This window comes from Momordica charantia (genome assembly GCF_013281855.1).
Source record: "Momordica charantia cultivar OHB3-1 chromosome 1 unlocalized genomic scaffold, Mcharantia_2.0 BLBB01000001.1, whole genome shotgun sequence".
Classification (NCBI taxonomy): Eukaryota; Viridiplantae; Streptophyta; class Magnoliopsida; order Cucurbitales; family Cucurbitaceae; genus Momordica; species Momordica charantia.
The window spans coordinates 20,331,011-20,348,861 of NW_028275157.1; the positions used below are offsets into that span (position 1 = coordinate 20,331,011).

The following is a 17,851-nucleotide window of genomic DNA, read 5'->3' on the forward strand; positions in this document are numbered from 1 at the left end:
TTACAAAACTCCAAACTAATTTTAAAAAGAATCCAGATTTCATTCTTCCATTCATTTGTTGTTTTTTTTTTCTAAACACTCACATACACCACCTCATAGATTAGGCATAGTATTAAATATCTATCGACGTTTACATGTATTTATAGATGTGACATCGAGAGGTAAACTGACATATTCATCATATTAAAAAAAATCGATAAAAATAAAAAACATCAACAAAATATATATATATATATATATATATATATAATATTAATATTAATCCTTTTTAACTTACTTACAAATAGAAACATGTTCGATTAGTTCTATGAGGTAATCGCGAGGATATCCAAATTGTCCACACTAACATGTTCATGGCTCCCATATTGTAGCCCAACTACTCTTGTGTCTCATTAATGAACCTCAATTATTTATCCTTAAAAAAAAAAAAAAAAAAGCATTGACCTGTGACTTGATCAAAGTTGTTTTGGGAAATGGGGGCCTCCTGCTTTGAAAAGCAGATCTCTGTGGCATCCTAATTTGACCGAATTAGGAAGCTTGTCGAACAAGGAATTTTAATAAATTGACTGAGACGCGCTATAAGTTACTTAATCATGTCAATAAACAAATTTTTTTCCCACATCTTTGTGGTTTAGCATATTTTTATCTAATTAACTTTCAAATAAGAGGTTTATTTTATAAATTTCGAGTCTTCATAAAAAATTAAAAATTGAATGTTTAGTTCACGGACCGGTAACTGTGTGTAGGAAAAGAAAATAATGTGCTTCTTATACAACATTTCATTGGGAAAACACTTTTAAAAACCTAAAATATATTAAGGATAAAATTATAAAAATAATGTAATAATCCCTCAAATGTATGAGATGCGTCGAAGAATAGAGAAATTAGTTAGTAAAAAAATCTGATATCATATAACAATCTCTCGTAAAACCAAAATAAATCAACTGCAAAACTTTAGTATTATGAAACTTTTTAGTTTAAAATTTTCTATATAAATTATAATTTTAGTCCTATATTTTAACTTGATATTACATACTCTAATTAGATCTTCATATTAAAAAACAATAATAATGGCAACGTGAGCTTGATTGTTATTCAACAGATTCAAACTAAGCTCGAATCTTTATCCATAGCGGTGTTTGTATCAGAAAATAAAAATAAATTTTTAATTATTATGATGTAGGTTATTGATTCCATTTCTATCCACTATTTTTAACAAGGAATAATAAAATACAATCGGACAAATTATTTGCGTTACTCGATGATAATGAAAGTACAATATTATAATGTTAAACACTGAAGCAGATTCCTTGCAACATCGTCAATCTTCGTGCATAAGCTTGCAGAGTGGAAGCCAAGCCATGTCTATAAATTCTTCAGTTCATCTGCTAAATCGTCACACTTAATTCGGAATTCGGCGTTAGGCTAAAATGTTTGCTTTCAAAGAAATGCCGCAGTCCGCTTCTTCCCTGTTCGCGGCCTACGCCTCCTTCGCCACCTCTATGATGATGATCCGTTCTATAACCAACGACCTTCTTCCTCCCCAATTACTTTCCTTCATCTCCTCCATTTTATTCTACTTTTTTCCCCCGAAATCCTCTCCTCAGGCCACCCTCGTCATCGAGAAGAAGTCCAATTTCTCCAAGAACCAGGTCTATGAAGCTGCCGAGATCTACCTCCGTACAAAAATCAGCTCCTCAATGGACCGTCTCAAGGTCTCCAAAACCGGAAGGCAGAAGAAAGTTTCCCTCTCCATGGAAAAGGGCCAAGAAATTACTGATGATTTTGAGAACATTCACCTCACGTGGCGATTCGTCTCCGTAGAAAAGAAGGAAGACGGTGAATACGCCAAAGAGAAATACCACTACGAACTTGTATTCGATAAGAAATTCACGGATACGATTATAGATTTCTATTTCCCTTACATCTTACGCAGAGCCAAGGAGATTAAAGAGCTGGATAACGTTGCCAAGCTCTGTAGCCAAGATTGTACCTACGATGACGATTCTGGTGGTAGCGATGGATGTCGAGGGAATTGGGGATCCATCGCTCTTGAACATCCGGCGACGTTTGATACTCTGGCGGTGGATCCTGATTTGAAGAAGATGATAATAGACGATTTGGATAGATTCGTCAAGAGGAAGGAATTCTATCGGAAGGTAGGGAAGGCTTGGAAGAGAGGCTATTTGTTGTACGGTCCGCCTGGTACGGGGAAATCCAGCTTAATCGCCGCCATGGCTAATTACCTCAAGTTTGACATCTACGATCTTGATCTCACGGATATCGACAGCAATTACAATCTACGAAGAGCGTTACTCTCTACTACGAATCGCTCAATTTTGGTGATTGAGGATATAGATTGCAGTGTGAATTTGCAGAATCGGGAAAGCGACGAGAACAACGACGACTCTACCAGAAGCAGGGTAGGTTTAATTAATTTTCTCGATTTTTCCCCTCCGAATTGTTGGATTATACTCTTGGTAATCGAAATTGAAACGGAAATTTCTGTGATGATTTGCAGTTGACGCTATCCGGTATGCTGAATTTCATAGATGGATTGTGGTCGAGTTGCGGCGACGAGAGAATCATCGTCCTCACGACGAATCACAAGGAACGGTTGGACCCGGCGCTGTTACGACCAGGTCGAATGGACGTCCACATAAACTTGTCCTACTGCACCTCCAAGGCGTTCAAGGTCTTGGCCACCAATTACCTCGGCGGCGAAGCGACTGCTCATCCGCTGTACGAAGAAATCGAAGGCCTAATCGATGGCGCCAACGTGACTCCGGCGGAGGTTGCGGAAGAGCTAATGAAGAGTAACGACATTGACACCGTCATGGAAGGATTGGCCAAGTTTGTGAGACTTAAGAGAGAGGAACAGAGTGGGGGAAATGAGGCGCCGGAGGAGGAAGAAGGCGATGAGATTGTGGAAGAAGAGCAAGAAGAAAAACTGAACAGAAAAAAGAACGGCGCCGGAGTTAGGAGGTACCGGAGAGGACTTAGAATGGGAAGCAGAAGTCGTCGGCCGCCGTCGTCGTCGGTAGGTAGTCTTATAAACAATCATGGCTGAAGCAAATAAAACCCGTGTTGTTACTTGTTACTCAATTTTCTTTTCTGCAATACAGCGAGAGGATGGCGAATTGTTAATTACGTATGTCTGAGGGAGCCACGTAACGTTGGAGTTTTTGTTTTTTCTTTTATTTTAACAACTTTATGTTTTTTTACGAATAAAAATTAAAAATTCTGTAAACAATATTTGGATAATTATACATGCCGTACCTTTTTTTTTTCTTTAATCCAAAAGCGAAACGCCACGGTAAGTCACTGAAGAAAATTGTGGTCCACAATCCAGTCACCATCAGTCTCCATCTTTCCATGAGGTTCGGATTAGTTTAAAAAATATCCCTTTTCCCTGCATTTTTCTCTCTTTGTCAAGAATTTAATCGCGATAACTAAGCATTGTTAAGTGAAATGAAGTTTGGAAAGAAATATCAAAGTTATTCTACCTCTTGGCATCGATCTCCCTCAAATTGTACCACAGAATTTCTCCAACTCTCTTACCTCTTCCAAGTAATTGAAATTTTATTCTTCTAAAAATGGTAAGTTTAGTACTTTAATTGTCATTTTGATTGAATTTAATAAAGGGTAATTTGTTTTTTACAACATGTGAGGGTGAGGTTCCATTCACAATCTCTTGATTAGAGATATGTGCTAATTATTACTCATATGTTCGTGTTTTGGCTCTATAAAGGTAATTAATAGCCTAAATTTTATATATAAACGAAATATAAATACTTAAGAGTAATCAGTGAATATAAAGATGTCAAATTGAAAAAGTCGTGAGTTTAAATTCTTTATTCTACATGTTGTGAATATGAAAATAATTTTTTCTATTCTTTTATATAAAAATTCAAATAAAATGAATGTAAAAGTTATAATAATATTTACATAATATTTCATAAGAAATGTTGTTTTGAATACGACATTTAGAGACGAAGATTCGAATTCAAACTTGTTAGTTACATCCAAGTGCTTAACTAAATTTAAGTTGGTGATTAGAAGTGTTATTATGCTGATAAATTTATTAAAAAATTATTAATAAATCTTATTTCTGTTCATCATATAAAATAAAAAATAAAACTCTAATTTTATTTAATGTGTCATCTTTCCTTTTCATTTCATTTGTTGTCTTTAAATTTTCGAGTTCATTATATTTTAAATCCTCTGAACTTGGCTTTTTTTTTTTTAAACTATTTTTCCTTTATTAATTTTCGCAGACTCAGCGACGTTCGGTTGTGTTCATTCCCTACTTCTCGAGGGCACATAGTAATCCATAAAGGTCGAAGGAGGAAAGACAGGCATAAATCCAAACCGAACCGGCTCAGCTCCACAGTTTATTTGGTTCGATTCGGTCCTTTTAATATATAAAACCCGATCGTTTTAAATATTCAGTAAAACCGAACCGACTTCCCCCTTGATCGAAAGCCCTCAATTGGAATCGACGGACATCCTACTTCTTCACACACGAGGAGCGAAGTAAGCAATTCGATATCAGATCTCGTGGCATCAGAATCTTTTCGTTCCTTCGATCAGTTCTGATCATTTTAAAGTTTTGATTCAGAAACTTGCTATGCGATTGCGCTGAATATTTTCTTTCCTTCTACTCGTTTTTCATCTTTCTTATTTGATATTTTCCGGACAGAGTTAATTTAAAGATGGATCCAAACTCCGTGAAGTCGACCCTTTCGAATTTAGCATTTGGAAATGTAATGGCCGCTGCTGCTCGTGATTATCAAAAGGTATTTGTACCATGAACCCGACCTTTAAAGTGATTCTTTTCCTTTTTGGATTATTTCAGTGTCTGGTTTTTGTAGTTATTGTGTGGAAAGTAAAGCATATCATCTGTAGCTTTAGCTTCAGGTTATAAAACTGCAAGCTAGACATATCATCTGAATTGAAAATCAGTTGATTCTTCTTCCTTCTGGGTTTTCCTTCTCCCCCTACCAAATTTCTCTGAGTATGATTACAGAACATGAGCTCAAACGCTTCTACTCTTCTGGTTCTGGCTTAGTTTAACTTTATTCAATACAGTACCGCATTAGTTTTTCTCGTTTATTTAAATAGAGTGCAGCCAGACACAATGAACATAACCAAATTTTTGTGGACTCAAGCACTGTTTTCACCCAACTCCAGATTTCCCCTTCTTTTAAATGCCCACAATAACAGCAACCTATCGGGATTTTGGTCTTTACGTTTATAGTTCTTTAATCTGGAAAAGTTCCCACATTTATCTGTTTTCTTCATACTGGCTTCATGAATGCATTTGTTGACTTTCCAGGAATTGCTTGCCCAAGAGAAGGTTCAAGCATCAAGTTCTAACAACGATGAAGTTGACCTTGACGAGTTGATGGATGTAGGTTTAATGATTGGGATCCTTCCATACTGTATATTAATGTTCGTGATTTTCACTAATGTTTGCTTACATGGATCAGGATCCTGAGCTGGAAAAATTGCATGCAGATAGAATTGCAGCTCTCAAGGTTCGAGTTTGTGTGATTGTTTTGTTTATACATATAGTAATTAGTATCATTGTATGTAGTTTGCAATATTCAATAGGCTGCCAAGTTAGGTCTTCGGGGACTTGAGAAATGTTTTTCTTGTTTAAGCTCACCAGTAGTAACATGGAACTTGAGACTTTGATTCATGTGCACCATGCCCTCAGCCTTTAACTAGCTGGATTTCCCTTATGGGCAGTTCATTTTGATTCTTAATATGTCAGGATTCATAACGATTTCCAGTTTGGAGCCAACATTCCCAAATTGGCCATACATTTACAATATCATTTGTTTGAGCAGAAGGAAGCTGAGAAGCGAGAAGCAATGAAGAGACAAGGGCATGGAGAATACAGAGAAATAACCGAGGGAGACTTTTTGGGTGAAGTCACCGGGAGTGAAAAAGTGATTTGCCACTTTTATCATCATGAATTCTATCGGTGCAAGTAAATCTTTTAATTTGAAATCCCCCACTAATCCGAACAATATGCTTGCATGTTGTAAAAGTCTCTATATTAATGTCAGTCCTTCTCTCTTAGAATTATGGATAAGCATCTGAAGACTCTTGCACCAAAACATGCAGACACAAAATTCATCAAGCTTGATGCAGAGGTCGGTACAAAATCTATGTTAACAGCAATATCCGTTCTTTGTGTACCATTTATTGTGAAAGTTTTTCAGGATAGAGAACTTGTAGGTGCTAATTATCTAAGAAAAATTGCAGAATGCACCCTTCTTTGTTACCAAACTTGGAATCAAGACTTTGCCTTGTGTCGTTATCTTCAGGTAACCTCATTTCCTTGGCCCATTTATTCCTGTAGTCATACCTTTCTAGTAAGTGGAAGGCATATAGGGTAGAGCATTTGATTGGCTGTTAATAAGTCGAAAGAAAAAGGAAATAACGTAAATGACCGCCCCGTATAGTGGTAACATTGTCTCAAGTAGTTTCTTAAAGAGCTAAAAAGTCGTTATGGTGATATTTAATGCTAATTCTGCTGTTGGTTTCTGTGTATGAATCTGCTTTGAAGGATGTGTGGTTCTTGGTTGCAGGAAAGGCATTGCTGTAGATAGGCTTATTGGGTTCCAAGATTTAGGAGGAAAAGATGATTTCAACACAAAGACACTAGAAATTCTGTTGACAAAGAAAGGTACGTCTCTACCAGGTGTATTTTAACTCAATTATAGCCTTGTCTGACTGAACAGGCAATGTACAGGTATCATTAGTGAGAAAAAAGAAGATGAGGAAGAGGATGAGTACGACGAAAGTAGGCGAAGGACCGTGAGATCTTCTGTCCATGTTGACTCTGACTCAGATTAGGGAACAGAATTTGCCTTCTCAATTGAATTACAAAGATGTGTTTAGAACTTGATGATGTTCTGTCTAATATGTTGAGTATTTTGTAAGCGACCTCTCAAACTATACATAGTTTATCAAGGTATTGACATTAAAGCTAAACCATGATAATCTTAGATTTAATGCCATTGGTGAAGCACTAACGTCCATTCTCGCTCTCGATTAAATCTTTAACAAGATTTACTAGAATGCTGCTTCAAGTATAATTCAAATAGATTAGACATCTTACATTCTTAATGTCATCTCAAATATTGATGGTTCGATTTTCTACTCTTGCAATTCTTTAACTCAAAAATAGAATGTCTAGAATGAGATGTTTAGGAATAGGATGCCTTTGTTTAGGTAGATATTTGAGAATAATGAACTATTTTTTCTTCTAAGAAAGAAAAGCTTAGAATGATGGGTTGAGGTTTAATCTCAAAAGTAAGTCATGCTTCAAATAGGCGAATAAAAGGAAAATCGACATTTTGATACTGAGAACTGATGGTGCTGAAAATAAGGGTTCCATTTCAAAGATACCTTCTGAAATCTTGAGGAAAAATGACAATAAAGCCTTGAAATTAAAAATAATATATTGAGGAAAATTATATTAAAGTATTCTAATAATGCGAATCGAACTAGTTATTGTTAAATATCAACTATTGTCAATGAGTTGAAATAATAAATTAGGGGCGGGGCGGGGCACGTGGCAGGAGGAGAATGCGGGTGCAGGGAAGAACAGTAGAGGAGCAGGCAGGAGATGGATTTACCGGGAAAGAAGAGTAGGGAGACGTTAGGGCAGTTGGGTTTAGATGGTAAGGAAGTATTTGAAGGCCCTGGCGTTTCGCCGGAAACGAAAATTAAATCAAAATCGATCATCTCCGTTTGGTTTTTTAGGGTAACATTATAATATACATATGGATATTGATGGATCCGCGACCTCGTCAATGTTCTGAAACAAATCTCTTCGATCAACAACTCAACAACCTCTCTCTCTCATCCAATCTCCCTTCTCTTATGCTCTGTAATCGTGTAAGCTTAAATTCGTTTCTCTCCACATTTTTCCTCAATATAATCGCCCATCGCCGCCTCCTTCGTTCCTGCCCCTTACATTGCGCACCTTCTTCCAATTTCCCATACGTAATTCTTTCTAATCCCTCGCCTCTCTCATTCTTTCTCTCTTTTTTTCAATGTGCGTTTCATTTTTTGTTTGATTCCATCTTCTTTAATTTGCAGGACGGGCATTAGGAGAGGGGAATTCAGAAATCTGGTATTTGTGATATGAGTGCTTGATTCATATTTTGATGCGCAACCCGTTTAATTTACAAGTTTGAAAGCACGCCATCATGTCCGGATCATTATCTTCCAAACCAGGTATGCTTATAATCCAATTCCAGTCGTCGATTATAAATCTTTTTCCCCTGTTTCTGATCTTTTTAAATGAATCTTTCGTTTTGGCAACTAAAAATTTTGCAAGAATGTTCAAATGTGCCAAGTTACTGAATGAATGTTGTTGAATTAAATGATTGATCGCATGGCTAAATAGGGTAATAAGATAGATGTATGCAGGGCGAGAGATTGTTGTTGGAGCTGAAAAAATGAATACATAGATAACTTGAATGGATATATATATAGTTTCAATGTAAAGATCGTCGATTCTTTTAAAATTTATAGTTCTTGAAGGCTCTGATGTTGAGAACTCCGAGGATGAGAAGAACACATCCATTGGGTCCTTGAAGCAGAAGGCAGCCATTGCCTCCTCCAAGTTCAGGCATTCTATGACAAAAAGGGGCAGGAGAAGTAGCAAAGTTATGTCGGTGGAAATTGAGGATGTGCGTGATAGAGAGGAGGTTCAGGCCGTGGACGCTTTTCGTCAAGCTTTAATATTGGAGGAGTTGCTACCTGCCAAGCACGATGACTATCACATGATGCTCAGGTTTTTTCCTTTTCTCTTATATCCTAAGTTTTATCACCTCAGTCGTTAGGTGTTAATGAACTGCTCTGTATATAGTTGTCGAGAAAATCAGGCCAAGTTTACTTCAAATTTGGTTGATATGTATGTCCCACTTGAAAATTCAGGAAGTGAACTTAAAATAGTTGTTTCATGTCTTTGATCCTTAACTTAGATAAATTTCTTGAAAGGGTGATTCCAAATATGGTGCAAGCATCATATTGTTGAACAGAAGTATTATGTAAATTTCTCTTTAATATTTGTTGTTTATGTTATACTCTCAAAACATTCCTTTGGATATAGATTCTTGAAGGCCAGGAAGTTTGATATTGAGAAAACGAAGCAAATGTGGTCTGACATGCTCCAGTGGCGTAAAGAATTTGGCGTTGACACCATAATGGAGGTATTAATTTGATGTAGAAGTATTTGCTTAGGCTTTACAAACTGTCCGCATCTTTCTCTGTACAAATTACCAGATCATTTTAGAACTCCCAAATCGAATTCACTGACATATATATTGTTTTAATCTCTGTTTAAGGATTTTGTATTTGAGGAGCTTGATCAAGTCTTAGATTATTATCCTCAAGGGCATCATGGTGTGGATAAGGAAGGACGGCCTGTGTATATTGAGAAATTGGGCAAGGTGGATCCCACCAAGTTAATGCAAGTCACTGATATTGACCGGTATCTGAAATACCACGTACGAGAGTTTGAGAGGACATTCGCTGTAAAGTTTCCTGCCTGTTCAATTGCTTCCAAGAGGCAAATTGATCAAAGTACAACAATTTTGGATGTCCAAGGAGTGGTATGTATGTCCATTACTACTTGCTACAAGAGAATAATTTGTTTCCAAGAATGTTTTTTCTTTTCCCCTTTTTAATTCCACGGTTGCAGCTTTCAAACTAAAATTGATGTGACAGGGACTTAAAAACTTTAATAAGACTGCTCGGGATCTTATCTCCCGCCTTCAGAAAATTGATGGCGAGAACTATCCAGAGGTACTGTAGAATGTTTGGTTTTCAGTTTCAAGAATGTTCATTTGTCTATTAACTATGTCCTGTAGTAAACCAAAATGCAATTAAACGTGAATGCAGACTTTGAACCGCATGTTCATCATTAATGCTGGTTCCGGATTTAGAATGCTGTGGAGCACTGTAAAGTCCTTCCTAGATCCTAAAACCACAGCAAAGATCCATGTAAACGATCGATGTGCTTCTCTGTCTCAGTTTTGCCAAAATTAATCGTATCAAATGTAATTAATTAGTGAGATTTTCCAGGTTCTTGGAAATAAATACCAGAGCAAGTTGCTTGAAATTATTGATTCCAGGTATGCCACTGAATTAGAGACAGTAAACTTTCACATATTATATCAACTTCACTTTTCCTATTACCTTGTGATATTTTCAAGGTACCTGTTGTAAATTTGGAAATGTTTATGTAGTGTTTTGTAAATATTTCCTCCCTTTGTTGTGTCATGTTGAACCAGCGAGTTGCCAGAGTTTCTTGGAGGCACCTGCACCTGCGCTGATCAAGGAGGATGCATGCGTTCTGATAAAGGTCCATGGAAAGACCCGGAAATATTAAAGGTCCCAATCAATATCTCCAAACTGTGATGGTTTTCCATCTTTTATTATAGTTCAGCTGACTTTTACCATTATTTAGTTGTCTTAAATAACTGATGGAATTACAGATGGTCAGCAATGGAAATCATAAATGTTCGAGGATATCTGAGGGCAACGAGGTTTTTTATTGGGCTTTGAGTTTGCATATTTCTGGTTTTTTTATCTTTAATTTCCATATTGTTTTTTTTTTTTTTTGGTATGGTTTCTTCAATATTATGGGCAGCTTCTTAGTTCTTTGTAATTGATGAATTATTTTGCTTTACATGTGCTGTGCTTAATATTTCCAAGGAAGCACTTCCTGATGTTAAGGATGTCTGCACCATCTCCCCTAGACATCATACTAATCACGTTGACCATCCATCACTCTCTCCTCTCCCTAAGGTAAGCGTGTGAGAATTTTATTTTTCTTACTTCAACAACGTGGGGAGGAGATTTTTGAACATCTGATCTTTAGGATATAGTTGTTTAATGTCTTGATTAGTTAGTGGTACATGTGCGAGAATTCAAGATTTGTAAAGTTAGAAATTTATTTGCTTCACATCAATATTAATGGTTTTCAGTCTAGCACAGTGATGAGTCCAATAAACCAGTTTCAATTTTGTGCCTCTGCGTAGTAGAATCTATTCTCTAGAGATAACTTGTTTTGGTAATTTTTGCTTGCATATATTTGCAGAAGTGTTGGTTTGTGGATACATATTTGCTAATTATATTTTGTAAATTTAGCTGATCGAAAGAAAAAACATGACAGGTTACCCAGAACATTCCAGTGCCTTACAATGAGGATTGTGTCCCAGTAGTTGATAAAAGTGTGGATATAGCATGGAAAATGGTGGCAGAAAAAAACATGCTTGCCTCTTCTAAAGGTATATGTGTGATATTTCTCAATAACTCATTTTTATTTTATTTGATAACTCAATAACACTCATGTTCCATGCTTTTTGAAAAGAGAAAATAAATGTAGTGGATAACTTGCTTGTTATTCTTTTGATCTCTTTCTACTATGTTAGTAGATGTTAATAATTATGTTCACCGACTATTTCTTGTTATTGTTGAAAAAAAAAATAATGAAATATTTATCTGAATATTCGTTTTTTTTTAAATTATAAATGTTTTTGATGTGCATTTGCATATAAAAGAAAGGTTAAAACACATTTCTAATCCATATATTGTAACATTATAAAGTTTCTACATTTATATATTTTTTGTTAATGACTTAATTAAGGCACCCATTGGATCCAAAAAAAAATCAAGGCACCCGATGTTAAAAAATTGAAACTGTTTAGTTTCTTACATAAAAAAACTGGAGCGTAATCTAAGAATCTACTATTTCAAATATTGATGTGTCTCCAAGATATCGGGAAAGGGAAAAAAAATTATAAAGAACCAGACATGCAACGAGAAAGTCAACTAAGATATTATTCAATATTGATATGATCATAATATTTGAGCGTAAATTAACTTATTCGAGGGCATTTTCTTAGTATCTCAACGGTTTGACTTTTGGTTGTTTGCGAGCTGTTTGGAGAAAGTAGTTTTCTGCTTTTGTTTTATTAATTATCTTTAACTCTTGTGATTGACTGGTAAAAGATTAGGGTTATTAAGTTTACTATCCACAAGTTTGAATTTTTGGAATGAAAAATAATTAAGTCATCATAGAAATAAACTAGAAAAGTAAGAGAACAATTCCAAAAGAAAACATAACTCAAACATGTTTATTTTTTCCTTTTTCCTTTACCTCTACTGCTGCATAGAAGTATTAAGTTAATTATTATCTTTTGATAATCAAACAAGAAAATTTTCTTACAATTGGTTGCCGCAATAGATTTTGCTATGGGTGATTCCGGCGAAGCCCCTGCGGAGGGTATTAAATCTAAGGTTGTGACTAGTATTATGGCCTTACTCATGGGAATTTCTGCTGCCGTGAGGTTGGCTCGCGCCATGCCTAAGAAGCTCACCAATCCCTCCATATCCTCCGAACCAGTTTACTGTGTCAATGATGACGACTCGATGTTCAAGGGGCAGCCACAGCCACCTTTATTTGAACCCTTGCCTGATTACATGTCTACCGTGAAACGCATGGCTGAATTAGAGGAGAGAGTCAATGTCTTGTGCATGAAACCTGCTGACATGCCTCGCGAGAAAGAGGAGCTACTCAATGCTACACTAAGCCGCGTTGAAGCCCTTGAAAAGGAGCTCATCGTTTCCAAAAAGGTATACCTATTTTTGTACTCTACGTAGGATTCTTCTTATCTCTCTCCTTTTTACCGTTAGTAGAAGCTCTCACTGACGTTTTGATACCATCTTAATATTTAACCTTGTTAAGTCTTTTGATCTTTTTAACATGCATCAATTAGTAGAAGTTTCTACTCACTTTCTGACGTGGCACTTTTATTGGCTCTAAAATTTTAGTGGATCCAATCCACTTTATCTATAAAATTCACTATTGTTCTAGCATTATTTGTACTGATTAGTAGTCTTTACGTAGGTTCTGGAGGAAACACTGGCTAGACAACAAGAGATTTTTGCATATATCGAGAAGAGGAGGAAGAGGAAGAAGCTGGTAACTTACTTAGACCAACCATAAATTTCATTGTCCTCGATCATATTGTTCTGCTGCGTGAGCATTAAGCAATAGATCAATTTTAGTGGATTGACTTGCATGAATTTGGCTTGATTTCATGCAGATATCATTCCGCTGGTGAAGGGATGAAAATGGCAGACGTCCCGCAGATGCTCAGCCACGAGCGGTGGGGCGATCGTCCTCCTGAACACCCATCTGACCTCCCTGTGTTCGAACCAGAAATGTAAAGTTGAGAACTACTTCTGGTCAGAGCGTTGTTTAATATACAAATCTATATACACTATATATATTTATTATTTCTGATGTAAAACTGAGTTCTAGGTATAACAAGTAAGGCCATCCTTAAAATGCGATGGGATGGGATGTAAAAATTCATATAAAGTTCTGCAACAAAATGCAATCTTACACGTGTGTGTTTTACAAAAGCAAACGAGACTTGAAAATGGGAAATAATACAACAACCATAAAAGCACTTATTTGTAGAGCTCACTCCACCAAACACCATTATTGACAATATTCCTCTCTTTAAACTGGACTGAGAACGAACACAGCTATACAAAACGAGCAGCCAAGAAGAAACCAATAACAATATTAAGAATTAGGTCACTTTTCTCTGGGTCTCAATTAGCTCTCTGCTGGCTGGAGAAAATTTTCTTTTTTGGTCCTCCATTGGGCTCTCTCTCAATCATAACCATGAATGAATGAAGCGCAGGAAAGAGGCATAAGGCATAGCCCTCTGCTCCTAAGATCTAGCCTTGGTTTTGTTCCATCTTCCTGGATTGAACCCTGCAAATTTTCCAGTTTTAAATCTATGGATTAGGGTTTGTTTGGCAGCAACTAGAAACACAAACACAATCTATTTTGTAATATTGTGTTAACAGTAAAACTAATTTGGCAGTTTCTAGAAGACAAAACATATAAGACAAAATACTTTGACTGTCCATCAAGAGGTAGGAGCTCCCCTAATTACATAGCTCATTTCTGTTAACTATTAAATAAATACATACATCCATATTTATTATTCTTCTATATATAAGCATTTTTTTTTTCTTCTGAAAGAACTTGATCTTCAATAAACAGGTCAAAAAAAATAGGGGTTAATATTAAAGGTACCAAGAGAATTAAAGAAGTTAATGGGTAAAAAATATGTCATCTCTTACAGACTGCAGTTTTTGGTAGGGTTTGCTCTGAGAGGACGCCAAATAAGGCATGCTTAAAGTCTGCACAGCTTATAATAAAATTGGTCAGAAACAATATTATATATATAAAATAATGTAATTAAAAATTCTTCTTAATGAGTTGATAGAGAATTAAATCACCTCAATTTGGTCGTGAAGGAACTGAATGTAGCCAATTGCTTCGGATAGTACAGAGGAAGTATCAGTCTGAGAAAGAGAGTTTTTTTGTTTTTTATTTTTATTTTCCAAATAAGATGAAATGGTAAGAAATTACTCAAACAAAGTATGGGCAAATGGGGTTTAATTTAAAGTATTGAAAGAGCTGAGTGGGTTCTGAATCTGATAAAGGAAAGTTAACACATATAATGGTATAAGAAAGAGTTTCTATATATATAATATACCTTACCAAAAGGTGCAACCAGCCTTTGAAGGGCTGAAATCCTGTCTCCCAGTTTCTCTTTTCTCACCTGCAGAGTTATACAAAATTTAATTTACCCACACGATCTGCCCAGAAACTAATTAATTATACTTTATTAAAAAGAAATTTGCTAATTGGATTCTGAACCTATACCTTTAATGGTGGGCATGAAGATCTCGAGGTGGAACATGATTTCTTAGATTCTGAAATGGACTTTTTAGGCACAGACAAGCTGTTAACTGGTCTCTTTGCTCTTGCAACACTTGAAGAAGATGTCTGTAAAATTTGGAGTGTAAAAGATGATCAGTAGCGTAGCGAAATATAGTTAGTGAGGAGAAATTATTCGAGAAATGAAAAAATTAACTGTTATAATCTAATGGTTAGGAGAGGGACAGTCACGTTGAATAATTTTGTGGTGTAATGCAGGTAAGATAATATATTATTTTTCCCGGGTCAAAGCATGTATGAACAAAAAGGAGAAATGAAAAGGGAAAGGGTCATTTTTCAAGGCCAATGATTCCTAAATGAGAGGAAAAAGCATAGTGAAAGTAAAATTACGTAGGGCTTTGGATGCTATATCTAGTTGAATAATTATATCATTGGTTTCAAGGGTTAGAAACAAAGCTGGTTAATTATATTGGGATTTTAAAAGGAAGAATAGAAATTAGAAGAAGATAAAAAAGATACAAACTTTGTTGGAGCTGTTTGATGGGCTGTTATTATTTATTGAATCTTGCAGATGATGATCGTGATGCTGATGGCCATAGCCAAATAAAGCTCCATTTTTGTGAAATCCAGCACTACAATAATTGGGGGCTGAGAGCAACTCCATATGATGATCTGCAGCCTGTAAATTGTAGCCCATAGAACTTGAAAATGATGAAGAAGACAGCAAATCCAACGTGGAAGTAGTAGTGCTATTATTCCTTGAACTACTCGAAAAAACATGGCTGTAATAATTTGTGTTAGATCCAGCTCCCATCCCTTGGAAACCTCCATAGCTTGCACTTGCAGGAGATTGAAGAGCAGAAGAATAAAGAGTTGAAAGCTGCTGTTCATTATTGTGTTGTTGGTAATTATTTGATGAGAAATTGAACCATAGATTCTCATTCTCCCTTGAACATGGTAAGCCTTGATCCCCCAAATAAGGGTTGTAGGAATTCCCTTCCCTGCATGACCGTATTGAGAGAAAAGTAATTTATAATAAACCAAAATTCCAGATTTATGAATCAACATAAACATGGAAACCATCTCATCCCTTGCTCAAAAATCAGTTTACAGATACAAAATCAAATAAACAAAAAGAAAAAAAAAAGGCCATTGCTCTCTTTACTTACTTAAGATTGGAGGTTGGAATTTTCTCATTCAGTATTGAACAACTCAAATAGAATCTTCGAACAGAGAATATTATACTAAAGATTAAATCTCGATAACATTTTTGCATGCAAAAGATGAAAAAATGGGATAGTGATTTGTGCTTACAGAATGATGTTGGGGCTGCACTCATGAGTGATGGGAGCTGTTCTTGGAGCTGATACCAGAGAAGAATACCCAACAAATAGTTCTTGGAGCTGACGTTGGAGATTAGCAGACTCCATGATATGACCTAAAAAGAAAGATTTTGAAAAACTACACACAGAAATTATTAAAGGGGATGGCTTTTGATCTTTTTCAACTTTATAAGTACTGTTGTTTGCCTTCTTGACCCTTCCAATTTCAAAGCTATTCAGATGGAAAGAAGTTCTTCAGACCATATGCTCAACAAAAAAAAGTTAATAAGATCATGGAGAATAATTTGAAGACTTGTGAAAGACCAAAAACCTAAAATGGTTTTAATGAGATGACTTTGGGCGGTCGGTTTGTTTATTATTAAAGTTATTGCCTTTACTCTCTCCCTCTCTTCGCATTTCCAGCCTTCTATATATATATATATTTTAAGAGTGAGAGAAACTTTGGTTTATTAATTATTCAGAGAAAAAACTTTATGGCAGCTTCCTTAAGTTGCTTTTTTCCAGAAACCCTAGCTACCCTCTATCTTGGCTGCTTTCAATATATCATGTCAGAAAGCAATATTATTTGCCCTTTAACCCTTAATTAAAAAGACTTGATTTTGATTACTGGGTCCTCAAGATTAGAAGCAAAACTTTTCTTTTAACTCTACTTTTTCTTTTCTTTTTTTGGTTTTTTTTATTGTTGCCCTTTTTCCCCACAATCAAAACTGGCAAGTTATTGGTTCACAGTAGAGGCATGCCTGGATATCTCTTTCCTGAATGAACATAACCACTGGATGAGATGTTACTGTGATCAAAAGAAGAGAATTTTTAAGGGTTTTTTTTTTTCTCAAGACTTTCGTTTTACATTTAATTAATATATGGTAGGGAAAAAAAAAGTGGCAAAGACTAAAGAGTTAACCAATGATTTGATCTTCCCTTAATCACGTAACAGTCGGCAACTTTTGCAACTTTTGCTTTTCCTCTTTTTGTGTGCTTTTTGTTCAGGTTAATATAAGTGACTAATTAAAGTTTTTTTTTTTTTTTTTTTTTTTTGACAAAACTAGTTAAAGTTTTAACTCACCTAACCCTTAACTTATTTCATCCAATTAAGTTCTTAAAGGAAGGAGAGAGAAGGCAAAATAGAATTGAGGTGTGATATCATTAAGTACTCATCCAATATAATCATTTAAGCATCTCAAATTTAAGAGTAATCATAATTTCTTCTATATGAGAGAGATAAAAATTTGACAAAATATGGGATTTTGGTGAGATGAAAAACCATTAAAATGATTTGAGACCCTAACTTTTGTACAAAAACAATGCTGTAGACCCTTATTCCTCATCTTGCAATGCATCTCGTATTCTAGCAATCTTGTGGCTCTCACGTACATTTTTTAAAACGATGCGAGATCTATTATTTCGTCTCTAACATTAACAAAATTCCTTGTGTTTTTTTCTTTTTCTTTTTCTTCCTTAAAATGTCATTTATAATAATTGCTTGTAAGAGATTTTCACTAGTTAAAAAGAAATCAGCTGTGAAGATTTAGGATGGGTGAAAAGCCGGCGTACTATGTAATTAAAGACATATCTCTTTTATCTTTGTAAAAACAGTGAGTCAATAAAATTTTATCTAAATACGTATATTTTTCATCAAAATCTAAACTCAAACTCAAATAACTATTAGATCTGACCCCAAACTGAATAAAGTTGAAAGGTGATGGGT

The 17,851-nt window shown here is 35.4% G+C and overlaps 4 protein-coding genes across 8 annotated transcripts; 3 read left to right on the forward strand and 1 right to left on the reverse strand.

The window, feature by feature from the left end:
* The first annotated feature begins 1,168 nt into the window (after window positions 1–1,168).
* Window positions 1,169–3,253, forward strand: LOC111005660 (AAA-ATPase At2g18193). The gene is made up of 2 exons (XM_022277248.2): window positions 1,169–2,423; window positions 2,522–3,253. The coding sequence occupies exons 1-2, from the start codon at window positions 1,431–1,433 to the stop codon at window positions 3,068–3,070; spliced, it is 1,542 nt and encodes a 513-aa protein (XP_022132940.1). The 5' UTR covers window positions 1,169–1,430; the 3' UTR covers window positions 3,071–3,253.
* Window positions 3,254–4,398: 1,145 nt separating this feature from the next.
* LOC111005664 (thioredoxin domain-containing protein PLP3B) lies at window positions 4,399–7,042 on the forward strand. 4 transcript variants are annotated; one of them, XM_022277252.2, is made up of 9 exons: window positions 4,399–4,536; window positions 4,703–4,799; window positions 5,339–5,413; window positions 5,493–5,540; window positions 5,856–5,998; window positions 6,092–6,164; window positions 6,277–6,338; window positions 6,603–6,700; window positions 6,767–7,042. In XM_022277252.2, the coding sequence occupies exons 2-9, from the start codon at window positions 4,716–4,718 to the stop codon at window positions 6,868–6,870; spliced, it is 687 nt and encodes a 228-aa protein (XP_022132944.1). In that variant the 5' UTR covers window positions 4,399–4,536; window positions 4,703–4,715; the 3' UTR covers window positions 6,871–7,042. The 4 variants fall into 4 exon arrangements, with proteins under 4 accessions (XP_022132944.1, XP_022132945.1, XP_087976854.1 ...); XM_022277253.2 differs by having other exon boundaries at window positions 4,533–4,592; XM_088120728.1 differs by lacking the exon at window positions 4,399–4,536 and adding an exon at window positions 4,582–4,609.
* A 557-nt stretch (window positions 7,043–7,599) lies between these two features.
* Window positions 7,600–13,349, forward strand: SFH12 (SEC14-like 12). Of its 2 annotated transcripts, none has more exons than XM_088120697.1 (15): window positions 7,600–8,025; window positions 8,122–8,259; window positions 8,569–8,821; window positions 9,140–9,239; window positions 9,375–9,641; window positions 9,757–9,834; window positions 9,931–10,032; window positions 10,114–10,163; window positions 10,323–10,422; window positions 10,527–10,577; window positions 10,747–10,839; window positions 11,207–11,321; window positions 12,281–12,669; window positions 12,944–13,018; window positions 13,143–13,349. In XM_088120697.1, the coding sequence occupies exons 2-15, from the start codon at window positions 8,232–8,234 to the stop codon at window positions 13,158–13,160; spliced, it is 1,719 nt and encodes a 572-aa protein (XP_087976823.1). In that variant the 5' UTR covers window positions 7,600–8,025; window positions 8,122–8,231; the 3' UTR covers window positions 13,161–13,349. The 2 variants fall into 2 exon arrangements, with proteins under 2 accessions (XP_087976823.1, XP_022132939.1); XM_022277247.2 differs by having other exon boundaries at window positions 7,601–8,025; window positions 8,560–8,821.
* Window positions 13,350–13,399: 50 nt separating this feature from the next.
* Window positions 13,400–16,524, reverse strand: LOC111005663 (uncharacterized). The gene is made up of 7 exons (XM_022277251.2): window positions 16,118–16,524; window positions 15,327–15,804; window positions 14,789–14,911; window positions 14,619–14,684; window positions 14,359–14,424; window positions 14,200–14,259; window positions 13,400–13,825 (listed from the first exon to the last, which is right to left on the reverse strand). The coding sequence occupies exons 1-7, from the start codon at window positions 16,231–16,233 to the stop codon at window positions 13,721–13,723; spliced, it is 1,014 nt and encodes a 337-aa protein (XP_022132943.1). The 5' UTR covers window positions 16,234–16,524; the 3' UTR covers window positions 13,400–13,720.
* Window positions 16,525–17,851: the final 1,327 nt, after the last annotated feature.

Coding starts and splice junctions, on each gene's coding strand:
- LOC111005660 (XM_022277248.2), top strand. CDS start 1,431: ATGTTTGCTTTCAAAGAAATGCCGCAGTCCGCTTCTTCCCTGTTCGCG. Junction 2,424..2,521: donor ACGACTCTACCAGAAGCAGG/GTAGGTTTAATT, acceptor GATGATTTGCAG/TTGACGCTATCCGGTATGCT.
- LOC111005664 (XM_022277252.2), top strand. CDS start 4,716: ATGGATCCAAACTCCGTGAAGTCGACCCTTTCGAATTTAGCATTTGGA. Junction 5,541..5,855: donor ATAGAATTGCAGCTCTCAAG/GTTCGAGTTTGT, acceptor TTGTTTGAGCAG/AAGGAAGCTGAGAAGCGAGA. Junction 6,701..6,766: donor AATTCTGTTGACAAAGAAAG/GTACGTCTCTAC, acceptor GGCAATGTACAG/GTATCATTAGTGAGAAAAAA.
- SFH12 (XM_022277247.2), top strand. CDS start 8,232: ATGTCCGGATCATTATCTTCCAAACCAG. Junction 9,642..9,756: donor TTTTGGATGTCCAAGGAGTG/GTATGTATGTCC, acceptor TTGATGTGACAG/GGACTTAAAAACTTTAATAA. Junction 10,423..10,526: donor AAGACCCGGAAATATTAAAG/GTCCCAATCAAT, acceptor ATGGAATTACAG/ATGGTCAGCAATGGAAATCA.
- LOC111005663 (XM_022277251.2), bottom strand. CDS start 16,233: ATGGAGTCTGCTAATCTCCAACGTCAGCTCCAAGAACTATTTGTTGGG. Junction 14,912..15,326: donor CATCAAACAGCTCCAACAAA/GTTTGTATCTTT, acceptor CAAATTTTACAG/ACATCTTCTTCAAGTGTTGC. Junction 14,260..14,358: donor TCCTTCACGACCAAATTGAG/GTGATTTAATTC, acceptor TAAGCTGTGCAG/ACTTTAAGCATGCCTTATTT.